Below are 22,084 nucleotides of genomic sequence, written 5' to 3'. Positions count from 1 at the left end.
GGGCGGGGCTCCAGGGACCCGAGTGCGCACGCACTCGGTCCTCCAGGCCCGCCCCGCCCCGTCCACCCTGGTGCGCAGGCCGGGTGGCGCCGAGTCCGATTGCAGACGCCGAGATGGATGTGCCGGGGCGAGGTCCCGAGAGCGAGGCTCCCTGGAAGAAGATGTCGCAGGAGGTGGGTGGCTTGGAGCGAGGGTCAGGGGCCAAGTGCACTAAAGCGATTATTAGGTGGAAGGTCTAGGGAGGGAACTTAGAAGCCCTCTAGACCACTCTTGTGGGCGCCGCTGAACGCCCACTTTGGGCCCACTACTGACAGCTCCAGCGCCGAGATGTCGCGCCGTGATGTCACTTTAGGAAGGCCTTTGTGAGCCTGTGGGCCTGACCTGAAGGTAGGGGAAATCGAAGCCCTGGCTCCATGAATATCCATAAGCTACAGGAGTCCGCAAAGTCCTTGACGTCGGTCTGATCTCGGTCTGATCTTGTGCGATGAGTGCTTAGCATGTGCGTAGCAACCTCTGGCCGACTGCTGAGGCAGGCGCTTACTGCTGGGTGCTTGTGAGGGTTAGAAACAACCCGCGGAGAGCGCCTGCGCTAACTGCCCTTCGATTACAATTCCTGGACTCATCTTCCTGCATTGGAGGCGGTGGTTCTTCGGTCAGGGACGCCTCTGAGAATCTGATGCAAGTCGTGGATACAGGCCCTAGACAGGCCCGGAAGAAATCCCAGCGCCTGTCTCTCCGACACACGCACCTCCCCAGTGTCAGAGGACTATAGGAAATCCACTGCAGCATCATTACGATAAATCGTAGCACTGAAGCTGATGAGGGCAGTGACAGAGAGCGCCAGGCATGGCTGTGAACACCCCACAAGCAGGCCACATAGACCCAGAGCCCCTGGCAGAGAGCCCTGTCCAACAGGAAGAGGAGGTCACGCACATTTGAGGAGTTAATTTTACTTAGCTTACAGGCCTTATGTCTCTTCACCTTGTGAGGCTGCTGTTACAGTGCCCAGTGCCCGCATGAAGGAATTGAGACCACGAGGCTAAAGGCTGCCCGGGGTCTCAGTGATGGAACTTGGGCAGCACTCCACCCGGTGGACTGCAGAGCCCAAGACCTTTCCATGAGGCCACACTGTCTTCAGATTTCCCAGTCTCCTGTGCCTCTGTGCCCTTTCTCAAAATCCCCGTTCCTTCCTGCACTACGGCTGAACACCTTAGTTGGATATTCAACTAAGACCTTGGGTTCTCCAGCCGCAGCTTCCCAGCCTCGCCTCTGTGTTCGAGCAGCCTGGCCAGTCAGCACCCCCAGACCAACCCCCGATTCCTTCCTTACCACCTCTGTGCCTTCCCTTGTGCTGCGTCCCCCTGCGGTCAGACTCGTGCCCTTCCGGGGAGGACCAGCTCCACGTCACTTTGTCTGCAGTGGCCACCCCAGCTCCAGGGCCTCCGGAGGTCTGAGTTAATCGGGACACATTTATGGGGCCTCATCTTCGCTTTAAGGCTGTTTGCTGGTTAAAAGCGTGGTGTCACTCTAGGCCATGGATGTGAGAGCATCTGCAATGTTGTGGTCCAAGCACCTCATTAATTAGTGGGGGGAGAGTGGAGAGGGGTCCCAGGCTGGAGACTGGAAGGGCTTGCAGGAAGCCAAGGGCAACTGTGAGAGCCCTAGAGATCGGGGAAGGGGCGAGTCCAGGCAGAGGCACATGGGGCACGTGGCAGGCGGGGCGCGGCCCTGCGGCCCTGCGTGGCGAACGACGGCCTGATGGCCCTTGTCTGTCCTGCAGGAGCTGGAGAACCAGTACTCGCCCAGCCGATGGGTTGTCCGACTGGGAGCGGAGGGAGCCCTGAAGACCTACAGGGAGATGGGGATAGAAGGTACAGGGGACCTGTGCGTGGCTGCTTGGGGTGGACCTTGGAGTATGGCGGTGGTTCAGAAGGGCAGGGGTGAGAGGGGAGCCACCCCACAGCCTGGCTCTCAGGGCAGTTCCAAAGTCCAGGTGCTGGAGACCTGTGAGCTAGTGGGGTGTCGAGGTTAATCCCCGAGGTTAATCTGCCCTGTGTTTCCAGAGTGGTGTGGTGTGGTTTTCACGCTGGGCAAGGCACCCACGCTGGGCTGGGGAAGCGGGCTTCATGGGGGAAGCTCGAGGAAGGAAGCAGCCAGCCTCTCCCCTCTGTCGGGAAAGTCTGGTGTGGGCAGACCTGCTTTCTTTGAGCAGGGCGAACAGAGGTCCTGGCGGGCCGTGGCTCTCTAACCTGATGGCCCAGCCCGGCGCACAGGCTTAGGCTTATCCCAGCACTCACGCTGTCCCAACTGGTGTGGGTGGGCTGCGTCTCGGGCTTTTGAAGTTGCCTCACATGCTCACCTCTGTGCCAAATACGCCTCCGTTTGCTCAGTGAATATTTGTGTGTTCAGTGACGCCCGCATGAGCTCGTGGAAAACCTGGGTGTCGTCCTCATCTTGAGGGAGAAGAGGGAATCCTGTCGGGATAAGGGGGCACCCGTAAGTAGCAGGAGCTAAGACAAGCGTGGCCACTGCTGCCTTCGGGGACCCTTTAGGGAATGCCCCCATAAGCCCTGTGGTCAGCTGTCAGGTCACCTCCTTCCTTTCTCCATGCTCCAGCTGTCCCAGCACTGCGGCAGGCGCGGCAGACCCATTGCATAGATGAGGGACATCTTTAGGGCCACGGGGGTGAGCAGAGCCACGCATGTGCACAGGCGGAGCCTGTCTCTGTTTACAACGCCGAGATTTTTTTCACCGTGAACTTTGGGGCCTTCACTTTTATTCGAAAATGTAAATTGCTTTTAAATACTCTTAATCTTTGTGTGGGTCTGCCTGAGCTGCCACAGAAGGCTGTCCACCCGGTGGCTGGCTGCCGCAACAGGAAGCTGCTTCTCACAGTTCTGAAAGCGAGAAGCCCAAGGCCAAGGTGCCAGCCAGCGTGGTTCCCTGGCGAGTGTTCTCTTCCTGGCTGGCAGACAGCCACCTTCTCCAGGTCCTCACCGTGTGGACAGAGAGAGAGTTCTGGTCTTGCTTCCTCTTATAAGGCCGCTTTTCCCATCCCGGGGCGCCCCCTCAGGACCTCATTTAACGCCAGTCACCTCCCAAAGGGGCCATTTCCAGGGCCTCAACACAGGACTTGGGGGAGGCACCAACACTCAGGCCGTAACCATCTTCATTACTGAGGTTTCTGGTGCCAACCTGCCCATGTTGTGCCCCAAGGGAGAGCCTCACCCACAGCCCCTAGCCCAGGCCCCACTCGATGAGGTCGGATAACTTAGCCAAGCTCACTCAGCTGCTGACGGCTTCCACCCTGGGCAGAGCGTCCAGGTAAGAGTGGAGCAGGTGCTGTGCGAGTGTACGGGGGCAGGGGAGGCGGGAGGATGGTGCTGTGTGACATCGGTGAGTGCCCACCAGCTGGCCTCTCCTGGTGGAGTCCCCCAGCCCTCATCAGCGCCGCCTGTAAGCACCTACGCACGAATGTGCTGGAGCCTGGGTCGAAGGGTGCCTCCCAGACCTGATCACTCACTTCTGGGCAGACGTCAGCAGAGAGTGTGGGTCCCACGTGGGCGGGCCAGTCTGGTCTCCTGGTAACCACACGCGTGTGGAGTGCTTCAGGACCCAGCACAGGGCCCTGGGTACAACAGCCAGGGCCAACTGGTCAACCCCATGGTGCTTTTAGCAAAAAGGTTCTACCTAAAATACAAATTGCTGTTCCCTGAGCTTGTGCCAACAGCAGCTTGTCTGGTTTCCCGAGACAGCCACCAAGAGGGCCCGAGCCACCAGGAGGAACCTGCTGGATGTCCCCTACAGAGACGGCGAAGGGGAGAAATTGGACATCTACTTCCCGGAGACAGAGTCTGAAGGTGAGCAGTGGGGGCTGGTGGCCCCGGGCAGGGCCCAGCCCTGTGCCCTGCCTCAGCCTGGCCCTGTTGCCTTGTCTTGCAGCCCTGCCTTTCCTCATGTTCCTCCATGGAGGGTATTGGCAGAGTGGCAGGTGGGTCCGGAAATTGGAAGAGGGGAGATGGAGGGCAATTCCTCTTGCCCCAGCTGCTGCAGCAGATGACCACACACGGGGTGGGGGGCGGGCTCGCAGTTCTGGGGCCAGAGATCGGAGCTCAGGGAGTTGGGGTCGAGTTCTGACTCTTGGTCTCCTGTGGCCTGCGGCCGCCTCACCCCTGCTCAGCCCCCGTCTCCATGCGGCCTTCGCATGTCTGCATCTCGGATCTCCTTCCCTTTTCTCTTGCAACGTCACCGGTCATCAGGTTTGGGGCCCCTCCTAAACTCGGGATGATCTCATCTCAAGATAATTAGTCACATCCACAAAGACCCTGTTTGCAAGTAAGGTCACATTTGGAGGCACTGGGGGCCAGGATGTGGATGTACCTTTTCGGGGAGCACTACTTGACCCGCTGTGCCCGGTGAGAAGCATGTTCAGTCCACTCTGTCATCAAAGGGAAAGTCACAGTGAGTCACCCTTCAGGGCAGTTCTCAAAAACAGTACTTAGCCCTGGCTGGTGTAGCTCAGTGAATTGAGTGCAGGCCTGTGAACCAAACAACTGCGGTTCGATTCCCAGTCAGGGCACATGCCTGGGTTGCAGGCCAGTTCCCAGCAGAGGACGCATGAGAGGCAACCATACATTGATGTTTCTCTCCCTCCTTCTCTTCCCGTCTAAAGGTAAATAAATAAAATCTTTAAGAAAATAAAAAAGTAATTTAAAATACATTAAAAAAAACAGCACTTAAGCAAAAGAACATAATTGTCCAGATGAGGAGACCAGGCTTAGGGGTTAAATGAAGTCCCCAGGTCCCACTGCCTGCGTGTGATGGCGAGGACAGAGCCTGCCCCCTTCTCCACACCCCGAGGGGTCTGTGAGGGGCAGCACTCTGGGAGGACAGGACACAGGGGCAGTATGGTGGCTGAGCTGCCTGTGGTTGTCACAGTTGTCACCTCTTTGTCTCTTTCGACAGTAAAGACGAGTCAGCATTCATGGTGAACCCGCTGACGGCTCACGGAGTGGCCGTGGCGATAGTGGCTTATGACATTGCCCCCAAAGGTAATGGGTGGTCTTGCAGGTTCGGGGAGCTGGTGAGCTTTGGAGGGAGTGAGCCCCTGACAGAGCCTGACCCAGCCCTTGCTCTCTGGATAGGCTCCCTGGCCCAGATGGTGGACCAGGTAACGCGGAGCGTCGCCTTTGTCCAGAAGCAGTACCCGCGCAATGAGTGGGTATCATGGCATGGTTTCCCCTTGTCCAATGATGGTGGAGAAAGTGGGGAAGGGAGCCGGGATACAGCCTCTTTGATACAGCCCAGCCACCCTTCCGGCCTGTGGAGCAGAGGACAAAGCTGGACTCCTTGGTACTGGCCTGAGGCTTCGGGGAAACTGAATGCAAACCTGTCACTGCTCTGCCCCATCCAGGGGAATTTACCTGTGCGGACACTCAGCTGGGGCCCACCTGGCCGCCATGATGCTCCTAGTTGACTGGACCGAGCATGGAGTCATGTGCAACCTCAAAGGTCTCCACGGGGACCGCACCCCACCCTGGCTGGGCAGCTTCCCCCTCCCCTACCTGCTGAGGCTCTGCACTAGCTGCTGGGAATCCCCCCAGCTGGCTTGGCTTGACCCAGGGGCTCTCAGCCCTGGGAGCAGGGCCCGTGGGCTTCTTCTCTTCTCCCTGCTCTGGTCTGGTCCCCTTGGCCGGCCACCTCTTGTCCACTTGTCACCTGCATGAAACCTGGTCTGGGTGGCGTGGCGGTCCCACTTACCCCCGGCTGCTTTACCTCCGCAGGCCTTTTCCTGCTGAGTGGGGTCTACGACCTGGAACCCTTTGTGCACACCTCCCAAAACGCCCCTCTTCGCCTGACCCTGTGAGTCGCTTTCTTCTCACCCCGCTGCTGGCCCGCAGCCTGGAAGGAGGGGCTGGGGTGCGGCATGGGCTTCTCTCTCTGTCCTGACACCACCCCCCCCCCCCGCTCCGCACCAGGGAGGATGCCCAGAGGACCAGCCCACAACGGCTCCTGGAGGCGGCCCCCCGGCAGCCCGCAGGTCCAGCCTGCCACGTGCTGGTGATTGTGGGCCAGTATGACAGCCCCGAATTCCTTCGACAGTCCAGGGAGTTCTATCAGGTACCCTGAGCACCCTGCTTTGGGCTGGAGGTGGAGGGTCATGCAGTCTCCTCATCCTCATGTGTGTTTCACCCCCGTGGCCCCGTCAGTCCCTCGCTCAGCAGATGTTCAGTGAGCCCCCCGGCACATGCTGGGCGGGGGGTGGAAAGCCCTCCTCTCCTACTGCCTCATGCCTCCTCCTCTGCGTTGCCCCTGCCCAGACTCTGTGCCGAGCAGGGTGGAAAGCGTCATTCGAAGAACTTCAGGACGTGGATCACTTTGAGATCGTCTGGAAACTAACGCAGAAGGACTATGTGCTCAACCAGGTAGGCGTGTCCCTTCACTGTGGCCCCAGAGTGGAATGGGTTCCCGGTGGCCCCTACGCGTAAGGAGAGGTGGGGAGGCGGGGTGCACAGGAGAACCACTTCCCCAGGTTTCTGGGTGTCTGGGAGGTTGGGGGACCCAATGAAAGGAATCGAGTGCCCTACTTGCTTCCTACACTTCACCTGCCCCTGGAGCAGCCCCAGGTGATGTGCAGAGGCTGGTCCTGGGTGCGCAGGAGGGATCTTCACAGGCTGCGGATCGGGGAGGCAGGAACCAGGTGGTGTCAGCCTGTTTGAGTCTCAGCATAAAAGCGAAACCAACTCCACATGGGAAAGGGTTGGTGAATTCGGTGTACAAGTGTTTATTACAGTTTTAATATGGAAAATCCCTTTTAAAGTCAAAGGATACATTGGGGAAAAAACATGTGCCCCAGAACTGGCAGAAGAGTGACTACATTTTTGTTTTTTCTGGGCAAGTGGGCACTTGATTAGTTTCACTTTTGAATCAGCTGCCGCCTCTGACAGGCTCTGAGTCCACAGTTAGCATCCTCACCACAAGAGCCCTTTCAAATCGTGAAGATCAGCTCCGGCTGGTATGACTCAGTGGGTTGAGCACTGGCCTGCACACTGAAAGGTCGCCAGTTCGATTCCCAGTCAGGGCACATGCCTGGGTTGTGGGCCAGGTCCCCAGTGGGGGGTGCGTGAGAGGCAGCCACACATCAGTGTGTGTTTCTCTCTCTCTCCTCCCCTTCCCCTCTCTCTAAAAATAAATAAATAAAATATTTTTTTAGAAACACAGAGCCTTTCTTGGCTCGTGGGTCGTACCTAGTGGGGCAGCAACCGGGAGGTCAGTGCACATAGGCCGGGAGCTTCATTAGCACCTTTCCAACCAGAGTGGGGGAAGACTCCTGAGTTGCGTTTCTGCAACCAATAGTGCAGGTTGTTTGATCAGAGTCCTCCAAGAGATCCTCCCAAGAGCTCTCCAATTCTGGGGCTCGTGTCTTCCCCCCACTGCAGATTATTCTGAAAACAATCTTCCAGGATGGCCTCTGAAGCCCAGCCAGCATGCGCCCGACTTGCGAATCTTCTCCAAAGGGCCTGACTGCATCCCCGCTGCCCGCAGCCTCCATTTGCCCGCCCAACCTGGCAAGAGCCTGTTCTTCCCACTGCTCTGAGCAGAAACAGAGGTCTCCACAGCCGCGCCCTGGTCTGCATCGAGTGGCTCCAGGGACTGTCCAGTCAGGGCCATTCTGTGTGATGCTCAGAACCTCAGCTGAAATTGGAATCTGGAAGGCCTGTAGGGAACGGTCTCATACTGTACCACTCACAGTCAGTCACCCCAGTCAGGGAAAGACTAACCCTGCATCTCCAACAGGAAGGCGATGGGTAAGAGGAAGATTTCTTACTACATGGGTAAGAAAGAGGAAGATTCCTTCTCGTCCAGCAACAAGCCCAACCAATGGAAAGTGCTGCAGCTCAGCCAATGAGAAGCCACGTCACCCTGAACTCTAATGAACGTTTTCCCCCTAAGGATTTTGTTGCGAACCCTACTTTCTGTAAAAGCTTTCCATTGTTTGCCCCGGCGAGTGTGGCTCAGTGGATTGAGTGTCTGCCTGCAAACCAAAAGATCTCTGTTCAGTTCTCAGTGGGGGTACATGCCTGGGTTGTGGGCCAGGTGCCCAGTAGGGGGCGTGTGAGGGGCAGCCAATTGATGTTTCTCTTTCTTCCTCCCTTCCCCTCTCTCTAAAAATAAATAAAATCTTGTAAAGAAAAGTTTTCCCATTTTGTTATACAAAATGGGAAATCTGTTTCTGGGAATATCTCAGTTATGATGCTGTCAGATTCATGAATCATTTAATAAAGCCAATCAGATCTTCAAATTTACTTAGTTGAATGTTGTTTTGTAACAGCTCTGAAGCCTGCATGACCTCTATGGACTTCACTTATGCCGCACAGACCTCGATTTTCTCTTCTGTAACGTGGCAAGTTGTAACACCTAACAGCTAGAAGGCTAATATCACGTATCTATGAACTAAAACTGATAAGAAAAGGAGGGACAACTCAGTAGACAAGTGCACAGAAAGTACACGTTGGCAAAAGTCTGAAAGGCGCTGGCAAGGCGAACAGGCACCGCGGATGGCAATGAGCCGTACTGCAGCTTCTCGGAGAATAATTTGGTGCTAAATATTAAAATTTTAAATGCACATTAGCCTAGAAACCCATCTAGCCCCTGGAAGCAAAAGTACCAGAACACACAGATACTCACACAAACTACTTATCGCAGTACTATTTATTATGGCACGAAATTAAAACCCGAGGGCCCATCAACAGGCTCACGATGGAGGTACTATCCGTATGCTGCCGCCCAGAGCTCTAGCCATTGACTGAAGAGCTAGTTAATTCCGAAGGAATTCGGATGGAAAGGGAAGAACAAAGATCTAAGGGTCCGCTTCTGGTCTTCCAAAAAAGCCCCAGTGAGAAGACGAAGAGAGACGAGTTAACAGCTCCCTGGAGCGAGGGTGGAGGTTGCGCTGTGGCTTTCATGCACAGGACTTTTCCCCCGGAAGATGCGCCGCCCAGATGAACGTGCCTCGGCACACGGTCCAACTCATCCGGCAGGAGGGCAGGGGGAGCTGGATCCAGGGGGTTCCGGCCTGGGCGCGGATAAAAACCAGGGTTTACAGACTGAAAGGGCTTACTACATAGGTACTCGACAGGCGACCCTCCTTAGGTGCATTCCGGGGGCTCCCGCCCACCCTCGGCTCCACTCCCCACCACTCTTTGCTCTTCGTCCAAGAAGAGAACCCTGGACCGAGGTCAACAGGTTCGCACGAAGCAAAAGCCGCGCCAAGCAGGAGGACTACAACTCCCAGCATGCTCCACGCCGCCCAGCTTCGCGTTCCCAGAAGGCCGCGGGGGCCCGCTCACCCATTCAAAAGCGGGGCGTTGCGGACGTGTTTTTCGGCCACTGCCAACCGCCGGATTTGAATCGGAGCGTAGCTTCCTGGCGCCGGCGGAGTGGCTGTGAGATGGGAGCCCCGTCGTTGCCGGAGACCTGGAAGCCCTACCTCAAGGACCACCGCCTCGCTACATTCAAGAACTGGCCCTTCTTGGAGGGCTGCGCCTGCACTCCGGAACAGGTGAGACCGAGGGGCCTCGCGGGTCCCGCGCTAGAGCTCCGACCCAGGCCTCCGGCTCTTCTGTGGGCTCCCGGAGCCCCGGCCGCGCCCCGCCCGGGTCTGAGCCGTGCTCTCCCTCGCAGATGGCCGAGGCCGGCTTCATCCACTGCCCCACTGAGAACGAGCCCGACTTGGCCCAGTGTTTCTTGTGCTTCAAGGAGCTGGAAGGCTGGGAGCCAGACGACGACCCCATGTGAGTACCCCCAAACCAGCCTGGCTAGGCCCCTGAGTGCCCGGCTGCATCCGGGGCTTCTGTTTTGAGCTGTGCTCGGAAAAAGGGTTTGAATTTCGAAGACCCTTAGTGAAGGAGAAGCGGTTTTCCGACCTCATTTGGGGCCCTGAACAGCTGTTGCGAGTGGCCGAACCTTTTGCGCTGGCGCCTGGGTGATGCTTTCAGCCTCGTCCTCGGATTTGGCCAAATGTCCTTGGGGGCGAGTTGAAGAGAGGCTCGTTCTAGTAGGCACTGGGTGCCTTTCAGGGTCGACAGAACGTGGGAGCGGATCGTGTTGTGACCTAGGGACGTGAAGGTGCCTTTCTTGTTGCCGTTTTTTAAAAAATATATTCTATTGATTATGCCATTACAGTTGTCCCATTTCCCCCCCTTCATTCCCCTCCACCCTGCACACCCCTCTCCCCACATTCCCCCCCTTTAGTTTATGTCCATGTGTCACAAGTTCTTTAGATTCTATATTTCCCATACTATTCTTGCCCTCCCCCTGTCTATTTTCTACCTACCGTCTATGCTACTTATTCTCTGTACCTTCTCCCCACTTCTCCTCCTACCACTCCCCTGTTGCTAACCCTGCATGTGATCTCCATTTCTATGGTTCCGCTCCTGATCTAGCTGTCCTCTTGGTTTGCTTTTGTTTTAGGTGTGGTTGTTAATAACTGTGAGTTTGCTGTCCTTTCATTGTTCATATTTTTTATCTTCTTTTTCTTAGATAAGTCCCTTTAACATTTCATATAATAAGGGCTTGGTGATGATGAACTCCTTGAACTTGACCTTATATGAGAAGCACTTTATCTGCCCTTCCATTCTAAATGAAAGCTTTTGCTGGATAGAGCAATCTTGGCTGTAGGTCTTTGGATTTCATGACTTGGAATACTTTTTTCCAGCCCCTTCTTGCCTATAAGGTCTCTTTTGAGAGGTCAGCTGACAGTCTGATGGGAACTCCTTTGTAGGTAACTGTCTCCTTATCTCTTGCTGCTTCTATTTTTTTTTTATTATTTTTTTTTCACTTCTTTTTTTTTTTAATTTTATTTATTTATCTTTAGAGGGGAAGGGAAGGAGAGAGGAAGGAAATATCAATGTATGGTTGCTTCTCGTGCATCCCCTGCAGGGAACTGGCCTGCAACCCAAGCATGTGCCCTGACTGGGAATCGAACCGCGATTATCTGGTTCACAGGCCCGTGCTCAATCCACTGAGCTACACCAGCCAGGGCTTTTTTTTTTTTTAAGATTTTGTTTATTTATCTTTAGAGGGGAAGGGAAGGAGAGAGGGAGAGGAACATCAATGTATGGTTGCCTCTGGTGTGTCCCCTGCTGGGGACTGGCCCGCAACCCAGGCATGTGTCCTGACTGGGAATCGAACCGCGATTGTCTGGTTTGCAGGCCCGCGCTCAATCCACTGAGCTACACCAGCCAGGGCGACTCTTCTTATTTTTTTTTTTTTTTTTTTTTTTTTTTTTTTTTTTTTTTTTCATTTTTAAAACATTTTTATTGATTGATTTTAGAGAGGGGGCGGGAGAGGGAGAGAGGTCAATTTGTTGTTTCACTTCTTTTTTTTTTTTTAAATATATTTTATTGATTATACCATTACAGTTGTTCTATTCCCCCCTTCAATCCCTTCCACCCGNACACCAGCCAGGGCCATGACTCTTCTTATTTTTAATCTTGGGTAATGTAATTATGATGTGCCTTGGTGTGTTCCTCCTTGGGTCCACCTTCTTTGGGACTCTCTGAGCTTCCTGGATTTCCTGGAAGTCTATTTCTTTTGCCAGACTGGAGAAGTTCTCCTTTATTATTTGTTCAAATAAGTTTTCCACTCGTGGCTTTTCCTCTTCCCCCTTCTGGAACCCTGATAATTCAGATGTTGGAACATCTTTAAAGATGTCCTGGAGGTTCCTAAGCCTCTCCTCATTTTTTTGAATTCTTGTTCCTTCATTCTTTTCTGTCTGATCATTTCTTTCTTCTTTCTGGTCCACTCGATTGATTTTTGTCCCAGTTTCCTTTCCGTCACTATTGGTTTCCTGTGCATTTCCCTTCGTTTCAATCAGTTTAGCCTTCATATGTTCCTTTAATTTGTGACTAAAATCAACTAGTTCTGTGAGCAGCATCCTGATCACCAGTGCTTTGAACTGTGTGTCTGAGAGGTTGACTATCTCTTGGTCGCTTAAAAGTATTGGCTCTGGGGCTTTGACCTGTAGTTCTTGAGCCATAATATTTTGGTCTGTTCTCGCCTGTTACGTATGAGGTGTGGAACCTTAGGTGTTCCCCGGGGCGGGGCAACCCAGTTGCTGGGTTGTGGCGCTGTATGTGGGGGTGGGGTCAGAGAGGGGCAATGGCATTTGTTCTGCCCTCTCTCGAATTTCAGACCCCTCTGCTGCTTCACACAAGCATATTGCGCCCCTCTGGTGCTGGTTCCTAGGTGTGTGGGCCTGTGCACCCTCCAGGACCTTGTGGGTCTCTCCAACAAACTCTCTGTGAGCCTGAGAGCCTCTCCTGGCACCTTGACCCCCGAAAGTTTTTCCAGTTGGTGCTTTTAGGCTTTATTTCCCGGCGCTGGGGCCCTGGGTTGCGCAGTCTGTCTCACTGTCCATTTTTTCACCTGGTTTATCTGCGCACAAATGTGTGACTAAGGTCAGCCAGCCGCCTTGCGCCCTCACTGGGTCCCCCCGTTGCCACCCCACACCTGGGTCGGTCCGGTCACTTTTTCCTTCGAGACCCCTATGCGCCAGCTGCTGACTCCACCCCTCTTACCGGTCTAGATGAATGGTTTGTTGTTGTCGGACTTTTGTATAGTTCAATTTTCTGTCTGTTTTGGTTGCGTTTTTGTTGCTCAATCTTTGTTGTCTTTAAACTTGGTTGTGCGAGGACACATGGTGTTTCCACCTACACCTCCATCTTGGCCGGAAGTCCTCTTGTTGCAGTTTTTAAATCCTAAGCTTTGTTGAGCCATCACTCACACGCCACAAAAAACACCCATTTAACCCTGTGGAGGTTGAGGTAAAAAAAATTGCAGCGTTGGGCACCTGCATCCATATGAGAAATACATCCGTAACTAATATGTGCTGAAATGCAAAAAAATTTAAAACACTGCGAATTTGCATTTGTTGTGTTTATGTAATAAAATACTTGATTTTGGGGTTTTCACTTACAGTCTAGAAATTATTATACAAAGGAATATGAAAACATAATAAGAAATTCTCTTTTCAAAGAACAGAAACATGGATACGGCAAAAAAAAATACAGCCAAATATGTCTTTGACACTCATGAATTAGAATCTTCAGCAGTCAGCCTTGCAAAGTGTCAGTAACTGTCATCACAGATGACAGCGCTGTGCTCAGGGCGTGAATCCTCACAACACTTGCAGAAATATTTTTTTTTCTTTTTTATAATAATTTTTTATTTAATTCTTGTTCAAGTACAGCTTTCTGTCAGAAATATTTCTTAAGGATTTTATTTATTTACTGTTAGAAAGAGGAAAAGGGAGGGAGAAAGAGAGAGAGAAATCTTGTGTGAAACAGTCAGTTGCCTCTTGCACACCCCCTACTGGGGACCTGGCCCGCACCACAGGCTTGTGCCCTGACTGGGAATTGAACCCACCACCCTTTGGTTCTCAGGCCGGAACTCAGTCCACTGAGCCACACCAGCCAGGGCTGCAAAAATATTTTGATAAGCGACTCATTTTGGGTGCATAGTACTGAACACATCCTTTTCTCTTCCTGCTTGTTGAGGGAGCTGTATGTGTGCTGTTGTTAGAATTTTCTTCCATTTGAGTTTGAAATCGATGGAGTTTTGGGTGCGAAGCCTTGTGCGTACTTGTAGAGATTTCCAAACACCTTTTTGTGTTCTGACACCAACTGTGTTACAGGATTGCGGTAAATGTTCTGTGCCCTATTTTCACATTGCCGTGCAGCATGTGCGTAGCCCGAGCGTTTATTTCTGCCGCATTCCAAACCGTGTGGGAGACAACCATGGGCCACCGCCTGATGTTCCTGGCCGCCTCATGCGTCCCTGCTGACTGGTTCCTGTTGGCAGTCGACTCCTGACTTGGCTTGGTTGTAATATTCCATTTTGTCAGTATTTTGCGAATCTAAACTTCCAGTGTCATCAAAATGCCATTAATTATGTTTTTTCCCTTTTGGGGTGTACGAGATGCAAGGGTGCAGTCTGCACCAAAGCCTGTTTTTAGAAGACACGAATTCAGGGCATTGTTGGGGTTTCTTCTTACAAGCAGTGCCTCCGTGTGAAAGTCGCTTCTTTTTCAAGTCAGAGATGAGGGTCGAGTCAGTGACCCAGTTAGTTACCCGTCGTCCTGTCACATCCCAGCGAGCACACGGGTCTGCCCGTCTGCAGACGCGTCTGCTGGCTCCTTTCCAGTGCGGCCCCTGGGCTGCTTGCCAGCATAGCCGTCCAGGTCTCCCGTGTAAAATATGTTTGAATCCCCCATAGCAATAATTTTATGCCGTGTTCACTGGGTTTGCCTGGGGTTTTCTAAACCCACATCTGCCTCGAAATCCAGGTTACGTCGCGCCCATGGTACCTCCTGCCCCCGAGTGACATGATTGCAGTTCTCTACAAATGCTGAGAAACTCTCGCGGCCGCTGATTTGTCCGCTTTCTGGTGTTTGTTCTAAGCGGGTAACTTTGCATTAAACCTGATACAATTATGAATAAATCGAAGTCTCCATAAAGAGATGGTGAGTCCAAGTTCAGCCCCCACCACCCGTAGCCCCCAACACCTGCAGGTCGGGCGAGCCGCCCGTAAACCAGCCGGATGTGAGGGGCCTCTGTGTCGAGCATCGTTCTCACGAAAACCAGCCCGAGACAGAGCTGATGTATTTATGTTTGTGTAATAAACTAGGTCTAAAATGTTATCTATGATAAAGAAGTTCCAAGTCCTTGGCATTTTTTGCGTTTGGCCGAACTAATGTCAGTTGACACAAAATATCCTGTGGCTGTTTCCTAATTTGCCTTCTTGGATTTTTCCTCCATTTTGATTCTTTATCCTTTCCAAAAAAAAACCTCTTTGTTCACAGCTGATTCGTCTTCACTTTCTTCACTAGAAACATCTTGCTCAGTATCCGAATCTCCTGGACAAACTTCCGCGTGGTCGTCGTCGTCTTCTTCTGAATCACTTTCATTTTCGCGTCCGACTCTCTCTCTTCATCGGGCGAGAGTAGCATTCGCTGAAGTCCTTCCCTGTCTCTTGGATCATCCACTTGATACATTCTTCCAGCCTTTTCAGTGGCAAATGGAAAAAACCACAACACTGACTTCAAAGTACACACACACGCACACACGCACACACCAAACCAAAAACCAGCGGCAGCAACACGGACCTCGGAGTCCGCGGCATCTCATACAGTTCGCTGGTGAATGTCACACTCCCTTATGGAACACGCTTTATAACCAAACGGATGGCTTACATGTTATGGCTTGACATTAGTCACACACAGCTAGTCGTGACCTTGAACTTGTGCACCCGATATACGAACCGATGTTTCAGAAAAGAGTTTGTATCTCTCAGATCAGCTGCGACCCCCGATGGTTGAAGTGGTCCACTTCCCTGGTGTTTCGGATTTTGCTCTGTAAGGCCCGGAATTCTGTGCGTGTGCGGACTGAGGGAGAGCGCGGCAGCTGTCTTTCTACCATGCGATGCCACATTCTTTTATCACCTCTCCCCCCATCAGAACCGATCGTTTGTACGACTTTAACTGTGTTTTCCTGTAGAGACTCAACCCAGTCGTTTCTTGCTGTGGGCGGGACATGTGTTTGCCCTGGCGGTGAGCGTGCCGGGGCTCCTGGGGAGAGTACCCCTGGTGGTGTCCCTAAATGCTGGCTTACCTGCAGATTCTAATTACTGTTGGCTGTCACCGTGGACGTCATGAGGCTGTGCGTCCGTCCCAGCGCTGTGCCAGTCCAGTGCTGTGCGCTCCGAAGAGCTAGTTCCCCAGGCAGGAAACGAGGGTGCAGGCCAGAGGGCTGTCCGCATCCAAGCCAGCAGATGATGTGACAACACCAGTGAATGAGACTGCTTCCAGCTGTCCCCTGGGGGTCCTAGGGGCACCCGACTGTGACAGCTCTGGACTGCAGTGTGGAGCACTCCGCCCACCCTGGCTGAAGGGCTCCAGGCGATGAACCTCGGCGGGAGGACTGGGGGGCGGCTCCCACAGAGGGGGTGCTCAGACCGGCTACGGGGGAAGGAGGCCTGGCACCTGGCGCTGGTTCGGTCCACTTTGGGCCTCAGTTTGCTCTGCCTGCCTAGCAGAAGTCCGGAAGGGAGATGGGGCGCGTGGCGGGCGAGGGGCCGTAAGATGCACTGTCGCCCCTCCCTTTACCGATGCTCCAGTCCCCGTGTCCTGTGCTGGCTTTCCAGGGCGGAACATAAAAAGCACTCGCCTGGCTGCGCTTTCCTGTCTCTGAAGAAGGCGTGTGAAGAATTAACCCTCGGGGAATTCTTGAAACTGGACAAAGAAAGAGCCAAGAACAAAATAGTACGTATGATTTGCAGTACGAGTCCCCAGCCAACCCCTCTTGGGGTCTTCAGCCCTGACCTTCCCAGCCCCTCACACACCTGAGTTTCTGACGATGCTCAGCTGCAGGTGTGCAGGCGCACAGGGCATGGTGGTGCCCCCCGGAAAGGTGTCCGCAGCCGGGGTGCCCTCTGCTGGCGTCACAGTCTAGATGGGAGGTGGGTGTCGCGTGATAGCGGGGGAAATGGGTAGGGGGCACCTGGCAGAGCGTGCCCTGTGGAAAAGGCGCTGGTCCCACTGGAACGTGAGGGGCCTTCTGCAGGTGGGTGTGGGGTGCGGGCAGCCAGGGTAACTGGGAGATCGGGAGAGTGAAGCTCTGAGCCGCCAGTCACAGAGGGGAAGGGTTGCTGAGGAAGCCTGACTTCCAGTGCCCACGCGTGATCCTTGAGGGCCGCTCACGTTTGATGGGCGGTCCGTAAGAAATATGCGTGCGAGGGTGAGACTTCACTGGGGGCCCTCTGCCTTTATTTGCTCGGCCTGGCAGCCCTGCAGAGGACCATGGATGCGTTCTGATAGCCTTGTAGCACAGCTCCGGCGGCTGTCCTGTGTCCTGGTCGTTTCGGTCCCTCGCAGGCCCAGCTCGGGGAGCGCTGTCTGCTCACAGGAAGGCCGTGGCGGGGGGCTGGAGAGGCCCCCACACTGTGCCTGCCGCCCTGGATCGCTGCTGCGGCAGAATGCATAGGCCACGTGGTCTCTGAGACAGCGTTCTCTTTGGCTTTTGTTTCTCACAACTGTTTACAAAGGTAAAGACCCAAAGGCTGTGCAGTAACAGGCTGGGCGGGAACTGGCCAGAGTGTACCTCGGCCACCCGGCTCTAGGTGAGGGACGCCCGGTGTGGGGTTGGGGAGCAGCTGGGAGAAAGTGGAGCAGAGTAGACGGGGGTGGGGGGTGGCGCTGGGGGCGAGGCTGGCGAGGCTGGAGTGGCTGGAGTGGCAGTGCGACACTGAGAAGGACAAAGCAGCTGCGGTGGTTGCGACCAACAGGAAGACACTTGGCTGGGACAGGCCCAGGCAGCGCCCGAGCACTTGGGGACCCTGTGGCCCAGCGGATGTATTTGGGCAGCCTGCTGGGGAGGGAGCTCACCAGGGCACGGTCCGCATCTGCTGCGTGGCCAGCGATCATTCAGCAACTGGTGTTTGTCCCCCCAGAGCCTGAATACAGGATACTTAAAACAACCCGTGAGTTTTTACCTGTTTAGTTACAGACGAACAACATAGGCTTCTACAGGGTATATTTACTTCCAGTTCACTTAAAAGTGTACGTATTTTAAAGAAGAGTAGAAAGGTTAGTTAAGCTATTCGAACCTAATTGGTTTATGGAACTTACGCAGTGGGAACGTTTTCTGCGATATGCAAGGCGGGCTGGCAGCGCAGCCCAGGCCCACAGGGTCGAGGTCACGGTCTCCCAAGCGGAGCTCCAGCCGCACTGCCACGCTCCCCGCAGTGCTGCTGCGCCAGGCAGTGCCCCGGGCAGAAAGTTCTGCTGGATAGGTCTGCTTTAGGGCACCAGACAGCTGGGAGGCTTGGTGCAAACAACTTGTCACTGATACAAAGCCAGGTCCCCTGGTGTCCCCGTGTGAATGGATGGTGAGGGCTGGGCCCAGAGCCGGTGCCGGGACCGGTGTGATGGGGGAGGGGGCTATCCACATCACACTCAGCCCTGGGGGTCCGTCTGGAGACCTGGCTCCTTGAGGTGGGCTGGTGTGCGAGCCATCTCTTCTGTAGGGCAGACGGGAGGGAGCTGCTACTGGGAGCCATGTGTTAAGTCAGCCATGTGAGGGCACCGCACAGTGCGAGTGCGAGACTCCGTGGGTCAGAGGCTCTGTTACAACAAGAGGAAGCGACGGGCAGCCCCTGGAGACGGAACCGGGCACTCGTCGCAGCGCAGTGTGCCTCTGAGGCCCCCAGACCCACCTGTGGGGGCTGCTGCGGTGGGTGCGGCAGGGACACCGTCTGGGTGGCGGGCGGCTCCACTCCTGCAGCTGCGTCTGTCCGTCCGTCTGTCATGGGGGGAAGGGGAAGTGAGATAGAGCCACGGCGAACGCAAGTCCTCCCGGGAGGAAACTCCGTCTGGGAACCAGTGGAGGGCCCCCTCTGGGAGCCCCGCTTGGTGACCAGTGTGGTCGGGGCACAGCGCGGGTGGGGGCGGCTGGCGCGGGTTCGCTGGCGGATTTTCTTGCAGTTCCAGACACCAAGTGTCTTGGGGTTTTTTACCCCTACCCCCTCCACTGAAAATGTGGGGAAGGAAGCCGCTGCCCTCCGTGTTACAGGGCGCGACGGGTTTGGGCCCCCCGCGTGCGCAGGATCTCTGGGGCTCGGCCAGGGTCTCCCGGGCGTGGCCGGCAGGTGTGTTGCCAGGCCCCCACCCGCCCCCACCCGTCGAGCGCTGCCGTCTCATGGTCCTGTCAGTGTTTCCTTCTTTAATTTTAAAGCAAGCCTTATTATACACGGGGCGATATTTAACATACAAAAGCGCACATGTTGAAAGCAACCTTTACAACGTTAACCTTTACAGCGTTAGCCTGTATGGTTTTTCTTCGTAGAAAACACGTACCCTGAGAAAGTTGTTGGTTTTCAGAGGGACAGGCAACGAGGAGGGTGAACCCGAGGCAGGCCCAGTCCCCGGTTGGCCGGCCGACTGCCTTGGCGCCGCCCTCCCCGCCCTCTCCGCGGCGAACCCGCAGCGGAGTGGTGGGAGTGGTGGTCGGGGGCTGGATTTAGGGGAGGCTGGAGGCCGAGGTTTGTGTGTCTCAGGAGAAAGCTAATGCTGACAGCCCCCCACCCCCACCCCAGCCCGGGCAGGGGCGGGGCTCGGGCCTTTCGGGGGGCGGGGGGCGGGCAGGGCGACAGTGACGCGGAGGGCAGGGCTCTGCCGGGCTCGCAGGGCGACCCAGGCAGACGCAGTTCTGGGCTCCGGTCTCCCTGGGCTTATCAACCAGCCTGTGATTTGGAAGCTGTTGATTCGATTTCACGAGTCTGTTCTTTACTTCCAGGCAAAGGAGGCCACCAGCAAGCAGAAAGAATTTGAAGAAACTGCAAAGCAGGTCCGCTGCGCCATCGAGCAGCTGGGAGCCCGGAAGTGAGGCCCCGCCCACTCTCCTCTGGGTGGGCTGCGGCCCCTCGGTCGCGGTGCCTTAAGTGAGGAGAACCTCGCGACTTTGACATGAGAACATTTAAACTGTATTTTTTTTCCCTTGGAAGTGGGGCCGCGGGCTACTTCAGTTCTCGCCTCTGGTGTCACCGAGACTGGTGACTGACCCCTTTTCCTCCGGAGTCCTTGCGGCGTCGGCACTGGATGCAGCCAAGGTGGAAGGCGAGCCGCTCAGTCACGTGGGCAGAGTCCTCCCCGGGGAAAGTGGCGGGGCCTCCCGTTGCCTGGCCCTGGCCTCGGAGACCCGACGTGAATGCAATCATAGGTCCGTTGTTCCTGGACAAACAGAATTAAGGGTGCCATTTAAAATGTCATTTGCATAATCTGAGTTCACTGTGTGCGTTTCTTGTGACCCCCCATGCTCTGTAGGATGTCACTTGGACAGGCCCGCAGCACCCTGGCCTGCCAGGCCTCGCGCGTGTGTGGGAAGGGCTCTCCTCACCTGCTCCATTACTTTGTGGCCTCTTCCAGGCTTTGCGGGGGCAGCTGGCGGCACTGAGCCCAGGCTCTCCAGACTGTACGGGGGCCCTGCCCACGACTGAGGCCTGAGGGGCCAGGAGGAACAGGAGGCTGGTGTCCTGGGTAAAGCTGGCCTCTGGGTTTGAGGTCTGTTGGAGACCCTTCACTGCCACAGGGTCGCAGTGCTGCCAGGTCCCGGCACGGTGCTTCAGCCCCGGTGTGGTTGGAAGCAGGGGTGGCTTCTTCAGGGGAGTCCTGCCCTGGGCGGGCTGTCACCTGCGGGCGGGGTGGGCAGTGGTAGGAGGAGACCCATGAGAGGGGCTCCTGGTCTTGCGTTCCCAGGGCCCCGCAAGCAGGTCTTTCCCCCTCATCGTGCGGGGCAGGCGGCTGATACCTCACCTGTCTTTCTAATATGAATCTTTCTAAAGTAGGACATGGAATAAATTAATTTAAAAGTTGTATTGAAAAACTTTTTGGAAGAAATTGAAAAACAATGCTTTCTCTTGTTTGCACCCTTACAAGATCATAACCTCAGTGACTCTTGGGTCCCAGCCCTGGCGAGGGCTGGGCAGAGGGTCTGGGCAGCTGTGGCAGGAGGGCTGGTCCCGGCCGCCCCCTGGCCTGCCTGCCCCGCTGACTCGGCTGCAGTCTCGCCATCCAGCACACGGGGTCACAGAGCCTCAGCTGGCTTTTCTTACCGCAGGTACATGATCTTTATGTGATGGGGAGGGCGACTGAGACGAGGTCCCTCCAAGGTTCTACAAGGCCGTCCTCCTGGGTGGGTCGAATTACTTCCCAGATCAGCATCAGCTAACATTGTGTGTGAGCACGCGGCCCTTCTAAGCAATGGGGAGGCCGATGTGAACTTTAGGTGGATTCGGACAGAAAGCAACGTAGTGGGAAGTACCGTTTAGCTGAAATGGTCTCCTATGAGGTTGCTACGCAATTCGCCAGCCCAGCGCACGGCAGGGCGCCCACTGGCCACTCCCTCCGCAGAACAAGTGACGGCTGCGTCCTTTCTAAATGATTCAGCCCAGAGCTGAGGGGACTGGGGGCTGCTGTGCGCTGTCTGTCTGCACAGTTGGCCCTGTCTTCATCACTAGGACACCCTCTACGTCCGGCCCCACCCTGTGTCCCACTGTACAACCCCCCCAGGGCTGTGGCCTGATGGGAAGGTGGTAGATGGGCCTCAGTGGCCCCTGCGTGGGGTTAAGCTGCAGGGCGGGTCGTCTCCATCCTACTGGGAGCTTCGAGGTCATCCTGGTTTCTGAAAAAAAGTCCTATCATTCTAAACAAGGCTGAGTTTTTGAAGTTGTCTTTTCATGGTCAGTCCTCAGCCTGCCCCTGCTGGGGAGGGGCTCATCCTGGCTGCAGAGCCAGCCTGGGGCTGCCCTCGAGCCCCTGACCATTGTCCCTGTCACTGGGGCTCACCTGGCGGGTAAACCAGCTGTGAGAAATCTCTGGGGGCTGGTGTTTCCTGCCACCCGTCAGAGGAAAGTTTTCGCCTTGGAGGTGGGAGGGGGCTGCGGTGGCTTCATGGGGTGGGAGGGGGATCAGAGCAGCAGGCTTGCACGGACAGGCACTTTGACTCAGAGTCACGGTCCTCACCGGCAGCTGCACAGAGCTGCGAGCCGAAAGGCCTCTTTGCCCTCGGTTCCTTTGCTTGGCAGGCGATGACCGGCCTGCTCGGGGAGCGCCGCACCTCCCACATTCACCCTTCCAGAAGCGCATCTCTGAAACCATCATTGGCCCGGGCCTTGGACGACTGCCCGAGTTGGAGACTGAGCCACGGCGGGGCTGGTTAAGCCTTCGGCCCTGGTGAGTGCAGTGGCGCTCTGGTCTCAGGTTCCCGGCGGGTGGGAGACCCCGGCAGGGGCTGTGAGCGGAGGCGAGGAGGGAGTTCACAGGTGGCCTCGCAGCCCAGCCCTGTGGGCCAGCCCAGGGAGCCCCAGTCCTCACCTGTCCCCCGCTGGACAGCGCAGGTGTTACGCACTGAGAGCGGTGCCAGCAACCAGCCACTGCCCGAGGGCAGGCGGCCCCTTGGGGTGCGGACCTGCTTTGCAGGCTGTGCCTGAAGAGACAGCTCACAGCAGCCGATGATGTGAGCTTTTCAAG

General features: G+C 55.4%; 2 protein-coding genes across 4 annotated transcripts; both read left to right on the top strand.

Moving 5' to 3' along the window:
* Window positions 1-48: 48 nt before the first annotated feature.
* AFMID (arylformamidase) lies at window positions 49-10,237 on the top strand. 3 transcript variants are annotated; one of them, XR_005069165.1, is made up of 12 exons: window positions 54-173; window positions 1,781-1,871; window positions 3,756-3,860; window positions 3,943-3,991; window positions 4,966-5,051; window positions 5,145-5,217; window positions 5,414-5,511; window positions 5,784-5,862; window positions 5,979-6,120; window positions 6,321-6,425; window positions 7,440-7,532; window positions 10,210-10,237. XR_005069165.1 is itself a non-coding variant. In XM_037064395.1 (11 exons), the coding sequence occupies exons 1-11, from the start codon at window positions 114-116 to the stop codon at window positions 6,717-6,719; spliced, it is 1,059 nt and encodes a 352-aa protein (XP_036920290.1). In that variant the 5' UTR covers window positions 49-113; the 3' UTR covers window positions 6,720-7,051. The 3 variants fall into 3 exon arrangements, 2 of the variants coding, with proteins under 2 accessions (XP_036920290.1, XP_036920291.1); XM_037064395.1 differs by lacking the exons at window positions 7,440-7,532; window positions 10,210-10,237 and adding an exon at window positions 6,549-7,051 and having other exon boundaries at window positions 49-173; XM_037064396.1 differs by lacking the exon at window positions 10,210-10,237 and having other exon boundaries at window positions 7,440-7,972.
* BIRC5 (baculoviral IAP repeat containing 5) lies at window positions 9,353-19,838 on the top strand. Its single transcript, XM_037064434.1, has 4 exons — window positions 9,353-9,562; window positions 9,685-9,794; window positions 16,204-16,321; window positions 19,353-19,838. Exons 1-4 carry the CDS (start codon window positions 9,452-9,454, stop codon window positions 19,440-19,442), a joined length of 429 nt encoding a protein of 142 aa, XP_036920329.1. The 5' UTR covers window positions 9,353-9,451; the 3' UTR covers window positions 19,443-19,838.
* Window positions 19,839-22,084: the final 2,246 nt, after the last annotated feature.

Source organism: Sturnira hondurensis, unplaced genomic scaffold, assembly GCF_014824575.4.
Source record: "Sturnira hondurensis isolate 20B ecotype Veracruz unplaced genomic scaffold, ASM1482457v3 Scaffold0001221, whole genome shotgun sequence".
In the NCBI taxonomy this organism is placed as follows: Eukaryota; Metazoa; Chordata; class Mammalia; order Chiroptera; family Phyllostomidae; genus Sturnira; species Sturnira hondurensis.
Note: the sequence above shows the minus strand (reverse complement) of the source record. Positions and strands in the feature narration are given on the sequence as shown.

What these genes read in the sequence shown, in the direction of transcription:
- AFMID (XM_037064395.1), top strand. Translation starts at nt 114, where the DNA reads ATGGATGTGCCGGGGCGAGGTCCCGAGAGCGAGGCTCCCTGGAAGAAG. An exon ending in AGTCATGTGCAACCTCAAAG is followed by an intron (nt 5,512 to 5,783) that starts GTCTCCACGGGG and finishes TTACCTCCGCAG; the next exon opens with GCCTTTTCCTGCTGAGTGGG. An exon ending in GCCCCTCTTCGCCTGACCCT is followed by an intron (nt 5,863 to 5,978) that starts GTGAGTCGCTTT and finishes GCTCCGCACCAG; the next exon opens with GGAGGATGCCCAGAGGACCA.
- BIRC5 (XM_037064434.1), top strand. Translation starts at nt 9,452, where the DNA reads ATGGGAGCCCCGTCGTTGCCGGAGACCTGGAAGCCCTACCTCAAGGAC. An exon ending in GCGCCTGCACTCCGGAACAG is followed by an intron (nt 9,563 to 9,684) that starts GTGAGACCGAGG and finishes TCTCCCTCGCAG; the next exon opens with ATGGCCGAGGCCGGCTTCAT. An exon ending in AAAGAGCCAAGAACAAAATA is followed by an intron (nt 16,322 to 19,352) that starts GTACGTATGATT and finishes CTTTACTTCCAG; the next exon opens with GCAAAGGAGGCCACCAGCAA.